This window comes from Meriones unguiculatus, chromosome 8 (genome assembly GCF_030254825.1).
Source record: "Meriones unguiculatus strain TT.TT164.6M chromosome 8, Bangor_MerUng_6.1, whole genome shotgun sequence".
Taxonomy (NCBI): domain Eukaryota; kingdom Metazoa; phylum Chordata; class Mammalia; order Rodentia; family Muridae; genus Meriones; species Meriones unguiculatus.
The window spans coordinates 13,532,423-13,557,086 of record NC_083356.1 but is presented as its reverse complement, the minus strand read 5'-3'; the positions used below and the strand labels follow the sequence as shown (position 1 = coordinate 13,557,086).

Below are 24,664 nucleotides of genomic sequence, written 5' to 3'. Positions count from 1 at the left end.
TGCTCTCAAAGACTTATAAACAGCTGGAAGACAGCTTGCTTTGCAAGCATGGTAACCTGAATTCAACCCATAGAACTACTTGGTGGTGGGGTGGGACCCAAGCATGCCTGTGGAACATGCTTATAACTCCAGCACTTGGAAGGTAGGTCCCTGGGCTCACTTGCAGGAAAACAGAAAAATAGTAGATGGTGCCTGAGGAACAAAACCCAAGACCGGGACTGGAGCGATGGCTCAGTAGTTTAGAGCACTTACTGTTCTTCCAGAAGACCCTAGTTCAATTCCCAGCACCCACATGGCAGCTCACAATTGTCTATACTCCAACAGCTGACACTCTCACACAGGAATACATGCAGGCTAAACACCACATAAAACACAAAAACACATAAAACAAAAATTTAAAAAAAAATTCAAGATTGCCCCCTAGCCGTAATATACCTGCATACATCTGAGTGTACACACACACACACACACAGCTTTATAGCTGTGTACTATCTTAGCAGAATGTGCTATCCAGGCTATGAATGTGTGGTATCTGTATACACATGAGCTTGTGTGGTATGTGCCTGCATATCGGATGCATGATGTGCATATGTCATCTGTATGATTAGCACTGTCACACTTCCACATGAATGTTCAGCATGGACTGGCAGAGCCAGTGGCTCCTACTAAGAAACCAGGGCAGAGACTGTCTCCAGAAGTAACCACAAAACAAGACACAATATAAGAAAACGTAATTTTATTCTTGTTCTTTATGAGCATGTGTATGTTTTAAGGATTAATTTGAAATGAGGATGACATGCCTTAGACTATAACAGCTGAAATAATGGGTGCTGTGTGTGTGTGTGTGTGTGTGTGTGTGTGTGTTTGTCTACCCTGTGCTGAAGCTCTGGGTTTATACTGTAGTCTCCTGAGGCCATGGGCAACAGTGGGTTCAGGGACAGGACATACACACCGAGAGTCACTGCAGAATTAGGGTGGCAGGTTGTTCTAGCCTGGCTCCCCATTTCCTCCCCAACTCTTAATAGTTGTGAATATAAATGAGCCTAACCATGCAGACAGGTCTGCAGAGGCTACTGTCCTGGGCTCCACGGTCCCAGCCGTGAGTCCTAAGTGTGGCTATGGCAGGTCGACACCAGGACATGCTGTAGTCCTTGGCCCTTTGCTGTTTTTCTGAATTGTCTTCACTAAGTAGGTGGCCATACTTGATGCTCCCGGAGAGCTCATCCTTCTAGACTGGCCTAGGCTGCCGTTCCAGAAGCACCAGCTTCGTCTGCAGGTTGACATCAAAGGGGGGCAGTTTTGTCAGGTTCAGGCTCACACCTGTAGTGCCCTCAATACTAGCCAGGACACGGTGCGTGTCCCTGTAGAGGGCCACGTGACCAGGCGCTGCCTCCACGAGGATGTGCGTGTAGTCCTGCATGGCCACGGCTCCAGGCTGGAGATCTTCCCTCTTGTCATACCTGGGAGAGAAAAGCCAGCTGTAAGCACGCACTCGTCTTCACCTAGGCCTCATGCCACCTCTCCCCACCACCTAGGTGCCATTGGAGTGCCTTCTAGGCGGCTTCTGTGAGAAGCAACTCCACCTGCAGCTACGGCGCTTCAGAAACAAACCTCCAGTCTCTGTTGACCTGTAGAAACCGCGACACCCCTGTCTGGGCAGCAGCCACATCAATGTGCAGAAGGACATCTAAGAAAAGCAAATCTCAGTTAGACACCGGCATGACACCTCACGAAGGTCCAGGCTGGTTCCCTAGGAGCACCTGTACCGACCTGTGTGGGGAGGCACCAGTTCATGGAGCCGCCGCATCGCGACACCACCAGGATAGTTGAAATGGGACACATAGAGGGATGTGGCTGTATGTGCTGTGTTCACCATGAAGTGTCCTATCACGAGCAGAGTTCCCACCTTGTACAGCCAAGACTTTTTATAGTTATTCAGGCTGAAAAAAGAATGACAGTAAACGAAAAGCATATGGTGGCAAGAACACCAATGTATCCACGCACATCTGGAATATCAACCCACTCCAAGGTCACCAAGTCATTAAAAGCAGTTATATTAATCAAGGCTATATCTGGAGAATCAGCCAAAGAACAAGAGCTGTGAAACTGCTTTTGAGAAAAGGTATTTGTGGTTACTTCTGGAGACAGTCTCTGCCCTGGTTTCTTAGTAGGGGCCACTGGCTCTGCCAGTCCATGCTGAACATTCATGTGGAAGTGTGACAGTGCTAATCATACAGATGACATATGCACATCATGCATCCGGCTCACGTGGGACCATACAGTAAGGAAAAGCAGACAAGCCTGGCATTCCTGGGCCCTTTCTGAATGCCCCATTGATTGATTGGTTGATCGTTTTCTTGAGACATGGCTTCTCATTGTTGCCTTGGATGCCCTGAAGCTCACTCTGTAGACCAGGCTGGCCTTGAACACAGACATCCGTCTGCCTCCCAAGTGCTGGGGTTGAAGGCGTGCAGCACCACCGCCTTGCATCTTCTTAAGACTCTGGGTCCCTCACCTGTTCAATTCTGGGTGAAGACAGATCAAATCTTCAAGGAGTCTATCTACAAGCTGATGATAGCTAACCCATTTCATGTTCATTCAAGGCCAAAGGCACAAACAGTAACTGAGGCATCTTACTGTCAGCTTTGCCAATGTCCTGCCCCAAACCCACAGAAGGTGCCGTAAGTCTCCACTTGCTCTAATCCCACAGACAGATGACCCCCTGATGAGATCACCCTCCCAGCAGAGTGCTCATCTCAGAGCAACTGGACTGTCATCTCACCACCTTGCAGAACCAGAGCTGAGACAATGATCAACCAGACCACACTGTGACCACGGCTACTTAACTATGCATACCTCTTGCCCCTAGCTAATTCTGCTTAAACCTAAAGCTCTGTCATCTGTTCTTTTGAATGTGCTCATTCAACTCTTAATTGTCATATGGGCACAGGCAGACTGTTGGGGGTCCTGACCTTAGGCTAAACTTGCCCTAAAAAACTTAAGTAACCAACATGACCAAAATTCCATCTGAAAACTTCACGTTGTATGCAAGAGCACAGGCCCAGAATCCTGGTGCGGGGAAGGCTGAAGAATGATGGCAAATTTGAAGCCAGCCTGGATTGCATAGCAAGACCGTCTCAAAACAACTAAAAGGGCACTTGCCTTGTAAGCCTGGTAACCTGAGTCCCCAGAACCCACATAAACCTGGAAAGGATGACTCCAAAGATTTGTCCTGTGACCTCCACACTCAAGCCACGGCATGTGCGCACACGGACCCAATAATGCACATACATAGAAATTTAAAAGTAAATAAGTAAAAACAAATTTTCACTCAAGATGCTAATTCAGGTTTGTATTAGCTTTTTCAAGGGACGTTTAAAAAGGCACCACATCACTGCTTAGAGTAGAAGTCCAGGTCACTGCTTGCTTCTGTTGTGTATAAACAAATGCCACAAAGCAACTCAAGACTTCCGCAGAGTTCGAGAGGGTGCCTTATACTGAGATAGCTTTCAGCATGATCGACATGAGCAGCCAAGTCTCACACCCCCTGTGGCTGCCTGCTGAGACGAGCCCAACCCTGCACCGGGGCCTGGGTTAGCCCCAGGCCCCTTACCTTCCTAAGACTGACTTTGGTTGGGGAATGAGTAACTATGTGTGCACCTTGGTGCACAAATGCAGGCATCCAGGTGTGCTGTGCGGATGCCAGAGAAGGACATCAGGTGTCCTGCTCTACCTCTCTCCATCTTATTGCTCTAAGACAGTGCATCTCAGTGAACACGGAATCTGCCAGTTTTTCAATTAGGCTGAGTCTTAGCAATCCATCTGTCTCTGTCCCCCATCACCACTACCACAGCGCTGGAGTTAGAAGTTAGCTTTTTAAAGAGGTGCTGAGGACCCAAATGCAGGCCCTTATGTTTGGACAGCGAGCATTCTCTTACCCATGCCACCCATTCCTTGGCCTCCTGAACACTGGGATTACAGGTGTGTACTATCATACCCAAGCTCCAAGAATGTCTTTTTGTTTGATGGTTTTTGTTTTTTAAGACAGGTTTTCTCTATGTAGCCTTGGCTGTCCCGGACTTGCTGTAGTCCAGACTAGCCTTGAACTCAGAGATTCACCTGCCCCTGCCTCCTTCAGTGCTGGTGTGTGTGTGTGTATGTATGTATGTGTGTATGTGTGTATACATATATGTATGTATGTATATGTGCATGTTATTTAATTTAATGTATGAGTGTTTAATGTATGTATACCCACATGCCAGAAAAGGGCATAAGATCTTGTTATAGATGATCATGAGGCACTATGTGGTTGCTGGGAATTGAATTCAGGACTTCTGGAAGAGCAGCCAGTGTTGTTAACCGCTGAGCCACCTCATCAGCCCAAATGTCTTTATCTTTAGTCTTCTTGGTCACTTTCAGGGAACAGCTTTACGTGTATTCTCTAAGTCATTCTGTCTAAGTCAGTTTGCTACTCACCTACACTGATGTAGATTTTAAACTTATTTATGTATTTATTGATAAAGGGCCATTTATTTATTTATTTAGAAAGGGTCTCCTGTAGTCCAGGCCAGTCTTGAAATGGCTATATAGCCTAAGATGACCTTGAACCTCTACCTCCTGAATGGTGGGGTTACAGGCCTGTACACCTGAACCTAATTTATGTTATGCTGGAGACTGAACAGAGAGCTCTATGCACGCTGAGCAGGTACTCTGCAAACTGAACTTCATCCCCAGCCCTTTTGCTGATTTTTGTTTTTGAGAAAGGCTCTGACTATAGCTCAGCATGATCCGGAACTCATTCTGTAGCCATCCCAGCTAGGGATGGCACAAGCTGGTGTTCCCAAGTGTTTAACTTCCACTACACCTGCTCCATCTAGATTGCTGTAGACAATACCATCCCCACCCTCCCACCCCTGAGGGTGCCTCTAAGACCTGATTATGGCTATAACACCATAGCACACTTCAGCTTGAACCCCTGTATCCAAGCTGTAGCTCAGGTCATCCAAAATAAACTCTGGATTCTCTTCTGTTCTACCTCAGTGTCTTTAAAGGAAATATTGTAAACAAGCATTGATGGGACATGGCGCTCACTGTCTGTTTTCACATGGCGCTCAAGGTCTGAGGTTGACTTTAAACAACAATGGTGGTAACAATGGTGTTAGCAGCTGTGACAGAGACTGTGCAGCCCAGAGAGAAGAATGTGTGCTCTTTGACCCTTTAAAAAATAGTCTACAGGGGCTGTAGAGATGGCTTAGCAGTTAAGAGCCTTGTCTGCTCTTCCAGAGGTCCTGAATTCAATTCCCAGCAACCACATGGGGCCCACAACCACCTATACTGGAATCTGATGCCCTTTATTGGCCCTGCAGGTGTACATGCAGATAGAGTATTCATATACATAAATAAATACAATCTTTAAAAAAAAATAGGCTACTAACCAAATTTTAAAACCAAACAAATTTTAAATATAGATTCTTAGCACAATTTAGCCCACTCTATCCCCCCAACTAAGGAATAGAGTAAAACAGTGTCAACAACTGGGAACCAGTGTTCAAATAGGTGAGCCTATGGGGACAGTTCTAATTCAAACCACTACAGGGCCCCTCACACTCACGTGTCAACACTTGGCCCTTAGCGAGTGGGGCTATTTCAGGAGCCTCTGGAAACCAAGAGGCTGGAAACACAGCTGGAGCCTCTCTGTGCCCCACGATGAACAAAAGCACCACCTCATCTCCAGCCATGACCAACACCTTCTACCTGATTGATGGATCATTCAGAGCCTTGGAACCCATCCCAGGACCAGCTATCTCCCTCAGTCTTGAAGGCCTACCTTGGCCATGTCTCCCAAGACCAGCTCTGGGACAGTTAGCAAGGTGCTGGGTAGAGACAGAAGCAAGACTCAAAAGCAGGGCAAGAGGCGTTGAGCATTGCCCAGAGGCCTCCTGGTGCTCTGAGGACCACAGACATACAATTTGTCAAAAATCTCAAGTGACAAGGACACTCAATGACAATCCTTGAATTTAAGCACATAACTTTTTTTTCCTTAATAAACCAAATAATCTTTTTTTAACTTAATAAATTTCAAATTTGATTCCAAAACAAAACAGCTCTACTCATGTTAAACTTGCAAACTTACTTTTTTTTTTCTTTTTTTGAGACAAGGTCTCACTATGTAGACCGCGTTAGCATCAAAACCAGAGACCCACTTACTTCTGCCTCCTAAGGCATATGCTACCCAGCACAGCAAACCTATTTCTAATGAAACTGTAAAAATACCTAATCAACCAGGTAATTCCAATCAGCAACCCAAAAAACACAGTCAAAATGAAAACGCAGACAAGAATGTCAAGGATGGAGCCCTCACATGTAGGTGCAGCCTCTGGCAGCCATGATGTTGAAGGCAGGGAAGGTATAGATGATGAACCGCAGTTCCTTGTGTGGGAGGAGTGAGTATAAAGCCACAAATCCCAGGCTTGGCAGGGACAGTGCATGGGTCCTCCTGTCCACTGCACCCAGGGGTATGAAGAGAATGCTGCAACCCAGGCCTCGGGGCAGGGCAGAGTAGAAATACCACAGGAGTGGGGAGGTCTTCAGGTTGGGGTTAAGGAGGCACAAGTATGTCAGAGACAGAGTCACTGTCCATAATGGAACTAGGACGGTAACAGCATAAAGGCTGAAGTAGCCCCAAAGGAAGTTATGCCAAAGGACACGTCAGAGGCCTGCTTAGGAGGTATGGGGATGACTGATTTTGAGTGCAGCATACCCTTCCTAGCCACAGTACAAGTGAGGGCCCCTGAGCACTATGGGAAGGAAGTTCCTTCCGCTTTCCTTCCTTTCTTCACAATATTAGTAGAAAAAGCCAATATGTCATCAAGTCATAGCTAGGCTGTCCTTCCTTACCATGAGTCTGTCTGAAGTACTCCAGGATAAATGTGTTAAGAAGCAGACTGCCCTGTGGACCATGGGTTAGACTAGGTGATTCATAGGGAGATGTTGCCACAGGATAGCTAGAAGGTAGCATGGGCCTCAGCACCACCCATGGGCAGCAAGTCTCAGGTGTGAGCCACAGCAAAAGCTCCTGCCCTGACCCTCAGACAGCCACCCTACCTGTGCTGGACCAGCTGGCTGACAGGGAGTCAGGAGACGGAGGCCAGAACCATGGCGCTGACTAGCCCGTGCTCTCTTACTCTAATACTGAAAGGATACGCCCCAGTTGGAACTTTTATTCAGGACAGTATTGTACCAAAGCACCATTCCTTCTGGCCATACAAGGTATTGCCAGAAATAGGAGTCCACAGCAACCGTCAGCCCTAATAACAGAACAGAAGTGTCCTCAGTAAGGAATATGGCCAACTATAAAACTCAAGCCTCAACCCACAGATGCCTTGTGCTTAACTGTCCTCACAAAGTGGCCGCATGGCCACAAAAACTGCCAGCAGCTTCCCATGAAAAAAGCTGGTGGTGTGTGACACCATTAATCATCAAGCGTCTTCCCCAGCACAGGACACACTGCCCTCTTCCTGCCTGGCCAAGCAACTTTAAGGACAGTGGGTACATGCAGGCTTCTGAGTAGAAGCCACCTCTATGGACAGGACTGGGATATTCTAGTGCTGCCAGTTCAGATCGTCTTATTTACATCTTTAAAAAAGAGGGCTAGAGAGATAAATCAGTAGTTAGGCGTGCATACTGCCCTTTCAGAGGACCCAAGTTCAGGTCTCAGGACCACAGAGAAGGCAAACAATTGCCTGTACTCCATACCAAGAAAACAGTCTTCTGGACTCTGTAGGTGCCTACGATCACACACACATATTCCCATATACAGACACGTGTGTGTGTGTGCGTTCATAAATAAAAAATAAAAGCTTTAAAAAGTTTTCTTGGGGGCCAGTGAGATGGCTCAGTGGGTAAAGGCTCTTGCTGCCAAGCTTGATGACCTAGTTTAACCCCTGAGACCTACATGGCAGAGGGAGAGAACTCCCTCCCACAAGTTGTGCTCTGACCTCCAAAGTGCCTTGTGGTGTGCACAGGCTCATGTGTGGCCATGTATGTACACAAAACACACGCGCGTGCACACATACACACAGACAAGCTAAATATAATACACACACACACACACAAAAAAAACAAGTCTCAAGGGTTGAGGCAACAGCTTAGTAAAGAGCTTCCCTTGCAAGCAGGAAGGCCTGAGTTGTATCCTTGAACCCACATAAAAAGCCAGGTATGAGTTGGACGTGGTGGTATATGCCTTTAATCTAAGCACTAGGGAGACAGAGGCAGGTGGATTTCTGTGAGTTCAAGGAAGACTGGTCTACAAAGCGAGTTCCAGGCTATATAGAGACCCTGTCTCAAAAAAACAAATGGATATATATGTATGTATATATGTGTGTATATATATATATATATATATATATATATATATATATACATACATACACACACACACATCCATCCAGGTATGGGGCTGGAGAGATGTCTTAGCACCCACACGGTGGCTAACAACTGTCTGTAACTTCAGTTCCAGGGATCTCATGCCCTCTTCTGGCCTCCATGGGCACCAGGCACACAGACAGTACACAGAAACATGCAGGCAAAATACCCATACCCATAAAATAGAATTAAATATATCTCAAAAACAAACAAACAAACAAACAAACAAACAAACAAAAAAACCCTAAAAAAAAAACAAAAAAAAACCAAAGTGGACACTGAGGTTGACCTCTGGATGCTACATGCACACACACACACCAAGTTTCAAACTGATACACTTGTAATGCTAGTGCTGTGGAGGCTCAAGCAGGAGGAGCTCAAATTTGAGGCCAGCTTGGGCTATACAATGGGTGTGGTGGTTTGAATGAGACAGGCCCGCATAGTCTACTAAATCTGAATGTTTGGTTTCTGGTTGTTGGACAGTTTAGGAAGGACTAGGAGGTGTCGCTTTATTGGAGGAGGTGTGTCAATGGAGCTGGGCTTTGAGGATTCAAATGAGCCCACACCAGGCTGGGGCTCAATCTCACTGTCTCTGCCTGCTGCCTGTAGAACAGGATGTAAGCTCTCAGCTACCGCTCCAACGCCATGCCTGCCTGCCTGCCACCATGACGAGCACGGACTAACCCTCTGAAACTGTGAGCAAGCCCCAATCAAGAGCTTTCTTTTATAAGCTGCGTTGGTCATGGTGTCTCGTCACAAAAGAACAGCAACTAAAATAGTAGGACTCTGTCTCAAAATAGCAAACACTGAACATGAAATACACACAGACAAAGCTGAGGTGCTGACTTGCCTAGACAGAGAATCCCTGCTGGGATGGCATGCCGGAACACTCTGGCCACAGACATTCTTCTTTGGTACAAGGTCAGCAGCAGCATAAGGCCCAGCAGCATGCACAGCTCAGCTCTGAAGCCAATAATGACAAAGGCTGAGAGCCAGATAAAGCGGGCCCACCTACGCTGCAGCCAGGCTGTGAGGGCTGGTAAAACTGTAAAACAAAACACACAGATAAGGGGGACTCACTTTCTTATTATAAAACACACACCCACAAATCCCTCTATGGGGGCTGGAGTGCTGGCTCAGCAATTTAAAAATTGGCTGCTCTTGCAGAAGACCCAGGTTCCACTCCCAGCATCCACATGGCAGCCCACAGTTGCCTGGAAATCCAGTTCCAGAAGACCTGATGCCCTCTTCTGGCCTCTGCAGGTACATAAGGACATGATACGCTTAAATAACATACAGCAGAACACTCAACACACATACACACAATCCCTACAGAAGCTGTAATGCTCAGCACTGCAGAGCTTAAGGCAGAAGGATCTAGCACTCAAAGGCCAGCCTGGACTACATAGTGAGACTATGCCCCCAAATACCAAAAACCAAACTACACACAGACAAACCCTAGAGAAGCCTACTTGCCTAGACAGAATGCCTTCTGGAATGAACACAGGTGCTCCAGGTAGGATTTTCTAGAAAGTAAGCCTGCTTTGATAACAGAGACCCAGAGCAGTTTATGAGGAGCCCATGAGGTGGGGGTCAGTGCTTAGCTGAGGTGAGGGGTCAGAAGGTACATCCTGAAGCTACATACCCACAGCCAGGGCCAGCACGTTGGGCAGTGTCCTCGTACAGTAGAACATGAGATGAAACTGTGTGGCTGATATCCAGCAGAACATGGCTGCCACCTTGGCCCCGAACTGTCGTCTCACTTCTTTTTGTAACGTCCAGAGTCCAAAAATCACACCAAGCCCAAGGACTCCTCTGACTAAATCAAATGAGCAACAAAGTCACTGATGTGAGCTACCCAACAGCACACACAGATGATGAAGCCAGGGGCTCTTTGGGTGTCAACCACAGTGCCAGCCAGTGCCAATATACTACCTGGACCTCACATTTGGTACCAGAAGTGGCCATTAGGGACCTGGGCCTGTGTCTGCACTGAGACCTGCACCATCCAAGCTTCTGACTTTGAGCCCCACAGAACTAGCTGTCTGTTTGTCAAATGCTGGGCAAAGCTGGAGAGCAGTGTTGGAAGGGCAGGATAAGCAGTGGCCTCTGGCAAGGGGATATAGAGGACGTGGCTGAACTCAAATCCAACTTATAACGCATTCAGATCTTGATGCATGCAAACACCAGCGGCAGAGGCAGGGGCAGGGAAGATGAATGGGAATTGTCCCTGAAGGAAGTGATCTTCTGAAGATAGGTGAGTCAGGGACCTCTGAACAGGGCCAGTCCACATATTCTCAGAGTAGACGAGCCTTACTAGCCAGTGGGTGCCACGTCCTAAAATGACGGCACAGGAAGCTGGCAGTCATGGCAGGACGGGAGCTGCAGACTTCTAAAAGCCGACCCAGGCATTCAGAGTGAGCACCAGGCTTCCCTTTTTCTGCATGCTCATGGATTCAAAGCACAGATATTTCACTTCGGGAGCTGTGTCCACAAAGGTCTGGGTTTGGTTTCTGCCCGATGCTAGCAGGGAGCCTGTCTAGCACTTCTGTTTACAGTGCCCAGGCAAAGCTCTTTACTTCCTCAAGGTCCCATCTGCTCACTCTGCACCCGAATCCTAGGGCTCCTCCTGCTTTCCATCTTCCCAAACTTCTGTTAGAGCCCTGGACAAAGACAATTGGTCACACAACCTCCATTCTCGGATGGCTACCATAACCCTGAGAAGAATCTTTGGGCCTCTTGCAGGAGCTGGCATCATCAGAAATCCCAGGCTTACAACAGCCGAGGGGGAAAATGTCACTGTGCAAAGGCAGTGGGCACACCTAGCTGCCCCAAACAAAACTACCACAGATTTCCTTCAGGGAATGAGGCCTACAAGCTGCCTCTACATTTGGGGCTTCCTGATGATCGCCAACACCAAGGCTGTGACCTACAAGCTGCCGGGGCAGTGGCAGGGCTCCCTATCCTAATCAGCCTTTCTGAGAAGTGGGCTGAATGTCTCTTGGGAATTCAGTTTTTAAAGCTTTCCACATAGGCTAGACAAACTGAACTCTAACTATGGCCAGCTGTGTTAGACACAATCAAATTTTTTGAATTTGAAATGTGTGATTGTCGGCTAAAAACGTCAGGCAGGATGTGTACACACAAATGTTCTTAACTTAGTATAAGATCAGGCATGATGGTGCACGCCTTTAGACATAGCACTTAGAAAGGCGGAGGCAGGCAGAGCTCTATGAGTTCAAGACCAGCCTAGTCTGGTCGACAAAGTGAGTTTTAGGACAGCCAAGGCTACATAGTGAGACTATGTCTACAATAAAAAAAATAAAAATAAAATAAAATAAAAATCCTCCAGTTCCAGGGGATCTGGCTCTTCTTCCAACTACGATGGGTACCAGACACATACATACATTAAAAAAAAAATAAAATAAAAAAGTAAGGGTATCAGCTACAGAAGCAGTGAGCTCCGATCTCCAGCACAGCAGTGTCTTGGGTCTGTCACCCATGCAGAAATCATTTTAGAACACCTCAGAGAAGCCAGGTATGGTGTCATCCACCTGCCATCCCAGCTGTCAGAGGATGAGGCAGGAGAACTGAGTCCTAGGCCATCCTGTGCTACACAGTGAGACCCTGAACTTAAACTAAAACAAACAAATAAACAAATAAGCAAATATAAATAAAAACAGGAGCCACAGTGTTCTCAATACCCCAAAACAAATATCTGAAGATACAAAAACGTTCAATGCTCTGGTCTGATCATCACATCATATATCTGGCTAAAATACTGTATTCTCTCCTACCAGTAGATCTTATCTACCAGTCAAATCTTCTGCAACAATGAAAAACTTTAGGAAGTACTCATAAGGGCACAGAGAAGGGCTCAGGAGCTCTGTATGAGGACCAGCGCGATGACCTCAGACCTCGAAGTCTGCCGCACATTCCCTGTAGAGTGTGCAGACTCTTTAACAGTCGAGGCTGTGTGTTACTGAGGCCCCGAGCTGAGACAGGAGCAGTTGGCACTGTCTTCTAGCCCTGCACCTAAAGTATGTCATGAGGACTTCAGCCGAGTCTAAGGTATAGCTTCTGCTTGCTTGTCCCAAGTCTGGCTGCAAGGCTACAGTGAGTCCTCACATCTCCCACTCTCCCCTCCCCACCCCACATGTAATGTCACAGTTCTCACCCTTGTGAGGTCCTTACCTGTCAACTGAGAATAAAACTTGGATATTTCCAACAATGAAAGCACATAAACCACAGGGCTGGAGAATACTGCAATCAACAGTGGCCCAAGGAACGTCCTGGGAACAACTCCAGGAAACTCAAGGTGGTCGTACTGCAAGGAGAGAGAATGGTCAGTGCAGAGGCTGGGGAAGTACAGCACACCTCAGCTCCCTGCAGTGCCTCACCTTGTCTATGTCCATCTGGTGGTACAGCAGGTCATGTGTAGCCTGTAGGTTGAAACTCTCCTCTACCTTGGTGTAGGGACAGGCAACAAGATGGACGGTAGCTACAGTGACCAACAGTCCCAGAAGCAGCAGTGGCTGCCTGCCTGATGACTTCTTGCCAGCCATGTAGAACTTTAGATTTCATGTACCTTCACATGACGAAAGACAAGAAATTAACACTGTTACCTTATGCATTCAGACAGAAAGAGTCCTTAAAATTCTTCTTGAGGTCACAGTGGTAAGATGTGGGGCAAAGAGGAGCACAGCCTATAAGCTACTCTAATAAATACTGTATGTGTATGTGTGTGTGTGTGTGTGTGTGTGTGTGTATATATATATATATATATATTTCATTCTATCAGATCTATTCCTCTAGAGAACCCTGACCACTACAGCTTTTAACTTTTTTAAATTAATGTTTATGTGTATGGGTGTTTTGCCTGCATGTATATCTGGGCATCTAATCCCCTGGATCTGGAGTTACAGACAGTTGTGAGGTGCTGTGTAGGCGCTGGGAACTGAATCCTGATCCTCTGAAAGAGCAGTCAGCACTTGTAACCACAGTCCTCTCACCAGCCCCAACCGTTTAAAATATAATAATTATTGTCTTAGTTAGGGTTTGTATTTCTGTGATAAAATACCAGACCAAGAGCAACTTGGGGAAGAAAGGGTTTGTTTCATCTTAAAGCTTATAGCCTACCACGCAAGGAAATCAAGGCAGGAACTTGGAGGCAGGAACTGATGCAGATGTCAAGAAGGAGCGCTGCTTACTGGTTTGCTCCTTGTGGTTTGCTCAGTCTGCCTTGTAAGAGCATCCAAGACCAGCAGCCCAGGATGTCACCACTCACAGTGACCTCCCATATCATCAATCAAGAAAATGGCCCACACGCATGAAGGCAATCATGAGACTTTAGCAGAGCGTAATAAAACACGGCTGGCAACTGCTTCTCCCAAGTGTGGTTTCAAGGCTACAGTGAGTCTGGCCAACACCCAACCCCACCTGGCCGGCTGTGTTAGACAATAAAACACGCTGACCTGGAAAAGTGTGACTGTTGACTAAAAGAAAATGGTCAGGTTATGGAATAATGTGTACGCTATGTTCTCAACCTGGCACAAAAACAGACTGGGGCATAGTGATGAACCCCTATAATCCCAGCACTTGGGACACTGAGACAGGAGGAATAAGAGTTCAAGGCCAACCTGAGCAACTTGTTAACACAAAGCCCTGGGCTTAGTCTCCAGAACTACACTGGTGCATTGGTAGTGTCTGTATTCCCAGCACCTAGGAAGCAGAGACAAAAGGATCAGAAGTTCAAGGTCATCCTTGGTTATACAGAGTCCCAGGCCAGCTTTGGCTATGTGAGCCCCTGTCTCAGAAAGAAGGGTGAAGGAGCCAAGCCATTGAGGCAGCAGCGTGGGATGTGCTGTCTGAGAGATTCCGACGTAGCTGTTCCAACTACCTGCTCTGCACATCTTTGAAGGAAAACCAAGCTTTAGGGTGAATATTATCCATAGAACTCACCCAGTCCTCCTCCCTCCCAGTCAGGACATTTCCTCACAGGCAGAAAGGGGTGTGTTTTCTGCTGAGGACCAACAGCAGCTATTTTCAAAGACAACAGGAGACCAGGGTGAGTTTGGAATACTCAACGAAGAGCAAAAAACAACACGAGGTGGATATTGGCTAGTACATAAAAAAACACGTACCACGGGAGTGGGGGAAAGCTGCAGGGCAGCTGTTGGCCAGACATATGGCTAATCGCCTTCCAGCAGCCAAGCTCAAAAAAGCCATATTCTTAGCAAATGTGGTTTCGAGAAGGAGGGCACCTCAGATTAGGTAGTACGCTTCAAAGATACTGTTGTCCCTGTCAATTAGGATTCCAAGGCTTCCTCGGAAACTGTCCGAATCATTCGTTCACATTGTGGCTCTGAGCTGGTGCAAATGAGGCCTACTTGTCAACCAAAGACCAGACGAAGCTGTATTATTTGTACAAACAGGTGTTCTCCAAAAATTCAGATAATGCATACTGCTCCTCACTCAAGCCATCTGAAGTTCGGAAGGTCACGTGAGCCCACTGCCCGAGGCCCCCGTGGAAATGTTGGCTACTTTGTGGACCCTCAACCACATCGAGCCGGTCCAACATGCAGAGCTCAGTTCACAGGTGACAGCTGCGGCCGTCAGGTGAGGAGGGTGGGGAACGGAGGAAAGGTCCAGGTCTCAGGTGAGATGCCCCCAGGAACACGCTCAGTCTCTAAGTGAGAAGCCCGATCCCCAGGTGAGTTGTTCAGCCCCTAGATGAGGAACTCAAAGGCTACCACGCGCGCTAAGACGGCCCGCTCGGAAAAGCCCCAGCCTGGCCGCCACCTCCCGAGTACCCAAATCCCGGCGGCGAATGCTAACCTCTTCCGCTCTCCGCATGACCCCTCCGAACTCAGCAGACTGCCCTCAGCAGGAAGCGAGCTGCGGAAACACGGTCCAGAAGCGAAGTCTTTTGCCCGGGCTTAACATGGCCGCCATAGCTCAGACTAGCGACAGAGGCGGGCTCTTTGGGCCCGGAGTAAAGATGGCCGCCACAGGCTATGAATGGAGGGCGGGACACGAGGGCAGGCTAGAAGACCGCGGTCCCGCCCCACTCTCGCGGGATGCTGACCCGGGGCCTTCTCATTGGTGGATTTTCGTGGCGAACCCCAATTGGTCCACATCAGGCAAGGGCGAGTTCCTCTAGCCAATGGCGTCGCGCAGGGTGAGAGATGGGCGGGGCCTCGGCGACGCAGTCAAGTAGCCCAGGGAACGGCTGGCGCGCGGGCCGGTGGGCGGAGGCCGAGACTCCGCTGCTGTTCTCCGCCGGTCGCCGGCAACCCGCCCGCCATGCACCTGCCACTCGCAGCCGCATTTGGGCTGCTACTGCTGCTGCTGCTGCTGCCGCCGCCCGGGACTGTAGCTTCCCGGAAGCCAACCATGTGCCATAAGTGCCGGACGCTTGTGGACAAGTTCAAGCAGGTGGGCGGGCGGCGAGCCCGGGGCAGCGGGGCCGGGCGGGGGCTGGCGGGGTTCACTGCGGACCACCGAGCCGGTGCCACCTCCTCCACAGGGGATGGCCAACACGGCCAGAAAGAATTTCGGCGGCGGCAACACAGCGTGGGAGGAGAAGTCTCTGTCCAAGTACGAATTTAGGTGGGTGCCCAACTGCGCGGATTGGCGGCCACGGCCACCGGCACACGGAAAAACCCCTTAGATGGTGGATACCTTGTCATTGTTCATCTCTGCCTCTGGCCACTCGCTGGCCTGTGGTTTCAGCACTCCCTACAGCCACTTCTGCTCGTACGTAGACACACTGAAAGACTTTTTCACGCGTACACACACACCACAGAGGGAGGCTTTTTGAGAACACAAACTGGAGCTGCCAGCTCTCCTAGAGACTTCTAGCTTCCCTGGCTGATGGAGTAAGCTCTCCTCATCCTGTAGTGATGAAGCACCTAACCAGCTTTGGGGGTCTCCTGCATAACCCAGGATTAGCCTCCCCTCAATGACTAACCCTGCCCATGGTTGTGGAGGTTTTACCGGTGCTTTGGGGTGCTGATGGGCTGTGTTTCAGTGAGATCCGGCTTCTGGAGATCCTGGAGGGCCTGTGTGACAGCAGCGACTTTGAGTGCAACCAAGTCTTGGAGGAGCAGGAGGAGCAGCTGGAGGCCTGGTGGATGACACTGTGAGTGCCCTGTGCTCTGATCTGTGGCTTTGCAGTCTCTTCCCATGCCGTACCTCCCTGTCCCATTCTACCCCTGCGCGCAGTTGTCTCTTACTAGAGCACAGCTCTTAAAGAGTCAGGAAGCTCGCTCGTTCTTGCTTCTCCCACCACATAGCTTTGAGGGCTTGTACAGTGCCTCCTACCTCCAGGTACTTCAGCCTGAAGACAGGAAGTGAAGACTCCAGGGATGAGCCTCGTTGCAGTGTTTTGCTATTTTGTCATGGATCTCCTACTGCCTGATTTATAAATTAAACCTCCCCATCGCTATGTTTGTAAACACACTCATAGCATATATTCAGGGCTTGAAACTGTCGAAGGCTTCAGACATCCCCTCATGGTGTTCTTGTGTGTATTCCACCACTGAGCCTTGCATGCCCCCCAGCCCAGTATTTCATGGGATTTAATGACCATTTCTAAATCCTCAGGAAGAAGGACTATCCTAACCTATTTGAATGGTTTTGTGTACACACACTGAAAGCTTGCTGTCTCCCGGGCACCTATGGGCCAGACTGTCATGGTACGTTTTCCTTGGGGAATCCCAACTCTCCATTTTTCCTGTTCTTCCTCTCTGACTCCCCTGTGTTTAAAAGCACAGGGCACTCGCACTATGCCATCTTTCTATGAAGTTGGTGTCCCTGCCTCTCTCCTCAATTGGGTAGCTATCCACCCTTACTCTAGGGCTGTGAACCTGGAATGTAGGCTCCTGCATCACTGCTCACTTCTCTCTCCCTTGCTGTGTAGAGCTTCTAGTCCTAATGTGTTTTTAGAGTAGGGATCACAGACTCAGGAACTCATCTGTATTTCAGGAGAGACAAGTTGAGAGGAGTTGCAGGTGGTGGGCCTGCTTAGCTGGCCCTGGGGTTTCTATGAGGTGAGCCTGGAGACTGGAGCCAGTCATGTTGCTCGGGCTGGGTCAGGTGGCAGAAGTTTCAGTTTCAGGCATGCCCGGAGGCTGAGCCGCCTCCTGCTTGTCTCTCCCTGCCTGTACGTTGAATACAACACCAGATTTCTCTTCCAAGCACATAACACGTTGTCCCTTAGCTGGCTCCCCACAGGCGTTACAGTGTTGATCCTGCAGGTTTCAGGAAGTCAGGGTCTGTCTCTAGCCCTTTCCTTCAGCTTTCAGGCCCGTTTCCCCCCTGGCAGGAATGGTGCCGGGTTTAGTTTATTAAAAATCCCAATGGACATTAGGTTGCGCTTCTCCGCATGTGAGAAAGACACAGTCGATCTCTAGGGATTGCGCCTAACAAAGATTTATGTCTTCCAAGCATGCCAGGGTGGGTCCGAAAGACCTTGCAGCGGTAATGGCTACTGCAGTGGAGATGGCAGCAGAGAGGGTGACGGGTCCTGCCAGTGTCATGTAGGCTACAAGGGACCACTGTGTATCGACTGCATGGACGGCTATTTCAGCGTGCTGAGGAACGAGACCCACAGCATCTGCTCTGGTAAGCAGCAGCACCCGTAGTCTAGGCAGCTCGGTTGACGGTGAGGCCATGGGGAGCAGTCCTCTGCCGAAGCTGCTTGGCTGGGAACAGAGTGGCTCTTGACCCCCTAGCCCCAGGTGTCCAGAGCAGTGCAGGAGGCCTAGCGGTGTGGCCTTTTTGAAGTATCGATAAAGTACCCCAGAAGGAAAGGGTGCTTGCTTCTTGAAGCCTTTCTGGGAGGTTCAGTGCCTATGTGACAGCGTTTGCCTTGCCTATACCTGTTGTTTGTTTGTTTGTTTGTTTGTTTGTTTGTTTTTGACCTAGCACTTAGTAGTGGGCCATATTCCATGTGATCACCTGAAATGTACTGATGAAAGGCTTGCTCAAAGCCTATGGCTGTCCCTAAAGGATGGACAGGTCCTTCAGCTTCCTGCCAGGTGTTCTTGGAGTGAGGAGGCAAGATACAGAGGCTGGGACGTGTCTGCAGTCAGTCGAACAACTCAGAGGGAACTAGAACTTTCCGGGCCCGCAAGACCCAGCTGCACATAGAAACCAGGACTCTTGGGGGCTGCTCCTGAGCACTGGCCCCAATAGCTCCTTTGTTGTCACCTGGCTTGTCAAGGTTACCTGGGCAGGTTCTTCCTGAGACTTAGGTCAGCTCTACCTGTCAAATCAGTCAGGGGAGCACAGGCCTTGCCAGCCTTCTCGGCCCCTGTGGTTGCTGCCTGCACATGACAGCACCCTTGGTTTAGTTCACACACTTGGTGTTTTATGAATCCATGAAGGAAGTAGTCAGCAGTACCTTGTTATTGACTAGAGGCCTGCTGCATATGGTGACAACTTGCCCAGAATTAATGGCTGCTTATTTTCTTGTTTTCATCACTTTTTGTCATTTTCCTGCCAATCTTAAACCCCTATTCCTAAAGGAACCTTCCCGCTGTGTGGGAGACGATAGGACCCTGTTCCCAGAAGGGCCCTCCTAACACAGCCTTTGCTTTCCAGTCTGTGATGAGTCTTGCAAGACATGCTCAGGTCCGACCAACAAAGACTGTATCAAGTGCGAAGTGGGCTGGGCACGTGTGGAGGATGCCTGTGTTGGTGAGGACACTGGGTGGGCGGGGAAAGGTTCCATGCAGGAGAGACCCCCAGTGAGGTCTGACTCCCGTCTGATGCCTTTCGTCTCTGCCCTCTCGGGGCTCTGAAAGGAAAGCCTGGCCTGCATGTGGGTTTTGAGAAGGACTCAGATCTAGATTAAGCAGGTGTCCCCACCACAACTGGTAGCATCACAGCACCAGGGCACGTGGCCCTGCCATGGCCCTGCTATTGCTGTGCCTTTCCCCCTTTGATGCTGCCAACCCCGTACTGGGGCCATCAGTGGAGCTGGCACTGGCTTGATCTTCTGTAGCCCCAGGTGCCACTGCCTCCCTTCCTCCCTCTTGTCAGTCCTAGTTTTGGTTTCACCCCTCAGCAGCTGCTTGGCCTTAGGCAGATTCAGAGCTCAGCCCCAGCTGGTTTCAGGCCTTGGGGGAGGTGGTGGTGAAGGAAGGGATGGGTTGAACTTGTGGCTCTGCTCACAGACTTTTTTGTTCCAGACGTGGATGAGTGTGCCGCAGAGACCCCTCCCTGCAGCGATGCCCAGTACTGTGAGAACGTCAACGGCTCGTACACGTGTGAAGGTGACCAGAGTGTCGGGGCCTGTCATCCTCTGTGGGCTTCCCTCCCTTCTTCAACTTGTGTGACTAGAATGGCCTCTGTGTGGTCGGCTTCAGACACTTGAAAGTGGCAACATCATCAGTAGACATACTGCAGAAAAACAGCACATCTCGATGCAGCAAATGTTTCGTCCATCACAGGAATCTTGGACCATGCTGCTGTTTAGGCTCCTTCATTTAAATCACACCAGTCCTTTCTCTTATAGGGAAAACTTTTCACACTCTTAAACAGGACCTTTCTGTGTAGTCCTGGCTGTCCTGGATCTCACTATGTAGACCACGCCGGCCTCAGACTCTCAGAGATTCCTCTGCCTCCTCTTCCTAAGTGCTGGATTAAAGGCGTGCACCACCACACCCAAATTGTCCACACTCTTTTGCTTTCCAAATTTGCCAGTCAAGGTTGTATTTTCGGGTCTTACGCAAGTCAGAGAGCAGCAGGGATGAGGTTGCCACCTGGTGTCTACAGTAGTACTGGGTAGTACAAGCAGGCTACAGTGTCCTCTCAGGGAAATGAGACACTAGGCCTATAAAGCCTGCAGTCTACGCTTGGCTGTTCTTAGTGAGGTCTTGGTTAGGGAAACAAATTGTCACCGGGATTGAGGTGGCTTTGTTTTAAGTTCCTCAGTGTCACTAGGGTCTGTTCTATGGTGTGCTATTCTTGCCCTGCCTTACTATAGTGGAAGTAGTCTGATGTCTTTCCTCCTTGTCTCTAGAATGTGATTCTACCTGTGTGGGCTGTACAGGAAAAGGCCCAGCCAACTGTAAAGAGTGTATCTCTGGCTACACCAAGCAGAGTGGACAGTGTGAAGGTGAGTGAGCTGTCTTCTGGAGAACATGAACTTTCTAGAAGGAGCACATCACTTGCCTTGTGGGTGGGGACCCACAACCTCTGACCGATGCTTCCCCTGGGGTCTGTCCCTGCACAGACAATATCATGGTGCCCGTTGGAGCCATGCTTACCTGAGCCCCTTTGTCACCATCAGCTCCCAGGGGACTTGGCTGTCATCTCCACTCTCTTGGGCAATGCCCGGGGCACTGGGCTTCCCATCCTCACTGCTGAGATATCTCTGCTCTGCCAGTTGAGGCCAGGCCTCTGAGACCCAGGAAGCTCTCCTCTGAACGCCTTCTTGATCTTCACATCTGTATCTGATGGACATTTATAATCCCATTGCTTTCATTGATAATTGTGAATGCGCAGTTTTCATAATCTGCGGTATGTGTGCGTGCAATCATTTATTGAAATGCAGTAATTTTATTTCAGATATAGATGAATGCTCACTAGAAGAAAAAGCATGTAAGAGGAAAAATGAAAACTGCTACAATATTCCAGGGAGCTTTGTCTGCGTGTGTCCAGAAGGCTTTGAGGAGACAGAAGATGCTTGTGTACAGACAGCAGAAAGCGGTGAGTGGCGGAAGGCGAGGAACAGTATGGCCTGCCCTGCCTAGGGCTGGGACTAGCTAGACACTTGAAAACTGCCAAGTAAGAAATTAACACAGAGTTGCTCCATTGGACAACACAGAAGACAGGTGAAATGTTTGCACAGTGCACACCCAGGGTCACAGAGGAGGAGGAGTGTTCAGTAGGAGCCTAGAGATGCCAGTACAGGGGAGGATTCAGTTAGTGGCTTCAGATAGGGTCTGCTGTGGAGAAAGAGAGGAAAAGAAAGTGTGATGCCCCACTGAGGGGGAAGAAGAGCTGAGTGCAACAGCCTCATTGAGGCACCAGCCCCTCCAGGATTCCCAAAAGAAAAATATGGAGTTGTGCAACCCCAGCCCAAGGTCAGAGTCTGTGGCTATCTCTGAGGCTGTGAAGTAGGGTCTGTCAGAGTCCTTCCAGAATGTTTTTTGTCCTTTCGTGGTCTCTATGTGTCCAAGCTTCCTGTTTCATAAAGACTCCACAAGTTATCCTGGATCGGGTCCCACCCTGATGACTAATTACCTGCAAAATAACCTATTTCTAAATCAAGCCACATTTATAGTGCTAGCCAGAATGTCAGCCTCTGTCCTTGAGAGAGACAGTTTGATCTGACAGAACTACAGGAGTTGTAGAAAGTGAGAACAGGCAGTGGTCAGAAAGGCTAAGAGTGACAGGAGTTTCCCAGAAGCTCATTCTGATCAGGGTAAACTGTTGTGCATCTGCACCTAGGCATGTTGCAGTCAGTGAGTTACCAAGGATAAGAGGGACTTGGCAGCCAGAGGACAGGATTGCCTGCTGTCAGTGCCTGCCCTCCACCACACACTGTTGTCCTCTGCTCGAGGCTCTGAAGTACCTGCCTAGGCACCACAGTGGGTGCTGAGGCTCACCCTGAGCTGTCCTTAGAAAGCTGCTAGGTCAGGAGGGAGCCAGGGTGCTATTCCTGGGGTGTGAGCCAACCAGTGAGTGTTGGGACACCAGCACCTGTACCGCCAGCTGCCATCCATCCCACCCATCCTCAAGGCACTTCAGCCCTGGGTACTCACTCAGTGCCCCGCATGTCTTCTGACAGAAGTTGCAGGGGAAAGCCCCACACAGCCGCCCTTCCATGAAGATTTGTGACAGGCATCCGGGCTCCGAAGCCAGACTCACCCTTTTAAGTTATTGAGAGGATATCATCTATAGAAAATGTGGTCCATGGACATCAACCCCATTTCTCCAGGAAGATTCCGGAGGGAGAAGCCGTCTACCCTGAAATAGCTGATATTCACTTGGCCCTTTAAAAAGCTGCATTTCTTGGTGGTTCTTAAGCAGATTTGTATATTTTGATACTGTTCTTTATAATAAAATTGATCATTGAAGGTCACCAGGAACAGCACGTATTGGTTTGTTTCATTGAGAATGTGGACCCTCAACACTGTTCAGATTGCACCTGTCCTGCCAGAGCTGGGAGATGGATGGGAACCTGTGTCTTCCCATGGGGACTCAGAATCTACTGACCTTGGAGGGCACCTGGCAACTTGTCCGGGCATGTGCCCAGTGTGGTAGAGGACGGGGCTTGGGGGAGGGCTCCTGTCCTGCCCTGACTCGTGGTCTATCTGCCTCAGGCAAGCAAACTGTGTAACGTGTAGCATTAGGGGCTGCTGGAGATATTTTCTAAAGGCCTGGTTCCTGCTACGTAGTGTCTGGGAGGTGGGGCCCAGTGGGAGGTGGCATGCCTTCCATGGGAGAGGTGTTGGGATCCTGGCTTGCTCTTCCTTTCTTGACCATGAGGGAATCTTGTCTATGGTCATCTCCCATGATGCTCCCGAATCTACCACTGGTTCACCACATGCCAAAGCAATGGGGCCAGGTGAACGTGCACTGGAACCCCCAAACTGAGCCGGCATAGCCTTTCCTCTGTTGAAGTTGATTGTTTCAGTAACAGGAAGCATGTAAGGACTCAGCATGTAAGCCTGCAATGGCAGTGTTGACAACAGCGTTCACAGAGGAAGACACCAGCTTCAGGAGCTGAGCTGGACAGACTGTTCATCTGGGCATGAAGACAATTTTAAATTAGGATCTGGGTTGTCTGTGGTCCCTGGAGGAGCCCTGGCCTTGCCAGCATGGTGCCCTTCTGCTGCAGCTCTTTAGGGATTTTAGGACCTCATGGTTCTTGAGGAGGTCCCCCCGCCCCTGGTCTGGCCTCGCCACTCCACTCCCTTTCCTGCTGTGCTCCCTAAGCTGTGACCTGCATGTGTCCCTGGAGTCCTGTGCAGACATGTGAAGGGAATGGACACCTGTTAGACCCATGCCACAACTGTCACTGTGCCAGCTGGGCATCTCCACGGTCAGCTCCTACCTGGACACTAGAATGGAGTCTCTGGCAGGCTGAGGCTTCAGCTTGGCGTCTCTTCCATCCTACCTGCCTGGCTCTGTCTGCTGGATGCTGTTCTGATCCAACTGGGATAGGGAGTTCACATCAGGACACTGACCTGGTCGACAGGCCGCTCGCAGACCTGGATGTGCAGGCCGGTTTCCCTGCTGCTTCGCCAGGGTTTGTTCCACAGCCAGCTCTCAGGTAACCGAAGGCGGACTCCACAGCCAGCCATCCTCTGAGAGCAGAGTGATCCCTAAGCGGCACTGGCCAGTGGGTCACCCGGGCACACCTCTTCCCATGGATGGTGCTGCAGGTACAGAAGGCCTGGGTGTGGGGGCCTGCGGGTGTTGTGGCCTTGGGCCAGGTATTCCTGCTGCTTGGATGCGCCCTGGAACGGATTTCACCAACTTGATGACTTGGCATCTCTTTTCAGGCTAGGGTGGCTGCTTGCTTTTTCCTCTTTAAATGTTTCTGATGGAGGAAACTAGGGCCATATTGCAATACAGAAGGTCCATTGTTTGATGGAGGAGGGGACTAGACAGGTATCACTTGACAAGAGAGGTGGACAGGCTCTAGTAGGACCCCATCTGGCAGGCAAATAGAACAGGTGGAGTCCCTGACCACAGTGGCCAGAAGTTCACAAGCTGGAGATCAGCAACATGGACCCTGGGGTTTGAATGTAGGCACCCCTGTGCCAGCACTCTGCCTTCTGGGTTGGGGCAGAGAACCTAAGGAACTTATATACCCAGGTTCCCAGCAGACACCATGTCCAATGACAGAGTTGCTCTCCTCCTTAATTACAGAAGGATGGATGGCTTGCAGTAACCACTTCAGTTCTGCCTGACGCATGGCCGGCAGATGGCGCTGTGGACCTGCACTAGCCAGGCCTACCTTCACACTCCAGGGTACAAAGGCCATGTCCCAGCCTGTCCCATGCTGTGTCTGGGTTGGGCCAGACCTGACTACAGCGACCCTGCCCTACAACTTCAGGCTGGAGTAAGGCAGGAGCCTGGCAAGCCCTTGCCCTACTCTCCCACCAGTGTTTGTTGGAGAGCATCTTCAAAATTGGATGGAAAGGGGAAAAAAAAATCTTGGCTTCATGCTTGACCTGTGGCCTGAAGTCTTGTGTTCCCTCATCTAATCTGGGTA

The 24,664-nt window shown here is 49.6% G+C and overlaps 2 protein-coding genes across 7 annotated transcripts; one reads left to right on the top strand and one right to left on the bottom strand.

Annotated features, from left to right (window-relative positions):
• Positions 1 to 721: 721 nt before the first annotated feature.
• Positions 722 to 15,407, bottom strand: Alg12 (ALG12 alpha-1,6-mannosyltransferase). 6 transcript variants are annotated; one of them, XM_021638960.2, is made up of 11 exons: positions 15,262 to 15,406; positions 14,064 to 14,145; positions 12,825 to 13,012; positions 12,619 to 12,751; positions 10,070 to 10,243; positions 9,275 to 9,469; positions 7,204 to 7,307; positions 6,362 to 6,585; positions 1,771 to 1,940; positions 1,612 to 1,687; positions 722 to 1,460 (listed from the first exon to the last, which is right to left on the bottom strand). In XM_021638960.2, exons 3-11 carry the CDS (start codon positions 12,987 to 12,989, stop codon positions 1,229 to 1,231), a joined length of 1,473 nt encoding a protein of 490 aa, XP_021494635.1. In that variant the 5' UTR covers positions 12,990 to 13,012; positions 14,064 to 14,145; positions 15,262 to 15,406; the 3' UTR covers positions 722 to 1,228. The 6 variants fall into 6 exon arrangements, with proteins under 6 accessions (XP_021494635.1, XP_060244841.1, XP_060244840.1 ...); XM_060388858.1 differs by lacking the exon at positions 14,064 to 14,145 and adding an exon at positions 14,386 to 14,463 and having other exon boundaries at positions 14,568 to 15,388; XM_060388857.1 differs by having other exon boundaries at positions 14,568 to 15,388.
• A 218-nt stretch (positions 15,408 to 15,625) lies between these two features.
• Creld2 (cysteine rich with EGF like domains 2) lies at positions 15,626 to 22,529 on the top strand. Its single transcript, XM_021638995.2, has 10 exons — positions 15,626 to 15,861; positions 15,953 to 16,035; positions 16,457 to 16,567; positions 17,032 to 17,123; positions 17,875 to 18,051; positions 19,033 to 19,128; positions 19,623 to 19,706; positions 20,456 to 20,551; positions 21,004 to 21,144; positions 22,229 to 22,529. The coding sequence occupies exons 1-10, from the start codon at positions 15,730 to 15,732 to the stop codon at positions 22,276 to 22,278; spliced, it is 1,062 nt and encodes a 353-aa protein (XP_021494670.1). The 5' UTR covers positions 15,626 to 15,729; the 3' UTR covers positions 22,279 to 22,529.
• The last annotated feature ends 2,135 nt before the right edge of the window (positions 22,530 to 24,664 follow it).

Excerpts from the sequence above, each read along its gene's own strand:
- Creld2 (XM_021638995.2), top strand. The coding sequence starts at position 15,730 with ATGCACCTGCCACTCGCAGCCGCATTTGGGCTGCTACTGCTGCTGCTG. Across the intron at positions 16,036-16,456 it reads CTGTCCAAGTACGAATTTAG|TGAGATCCGGCTTCTGGAGA; the intron begins GTGGGTGCCCAA and ends GCTGTGTTTCAG. Across the intron at positions 19,129-19,622 it reads TGTGGAGGATGCCTGTGTTG|ACGTGGATGAGTGTGCCGCA; the intron begins GTGAGGACACTG and ends TTTTTGTTCCAG.
- Alg12 (XM_021638960.2), bottom strand. The coding sequence starts at position 12,989 with ATGGCTGGCAAGAAGTCATCAGGCAGGCAGCCACTGCTGCTTCTGGGA. Across the intron at positions 10,244-12,618 it reads GTTTTATTCTCAGTTGACAG|TCAGAGGAGTCCTTGGGCTT; the intron begins GTAAGGACCTCA and ends CATTTGATTTAG. Across the intron at positions 7,308-9,274 it reads AGCAGGGATTCTCTGTCTAG|GGCTGACGGTTGCTGTGGAC; the intron begins GCAAGTCAGCAC and ends TTCTGTTATTAG.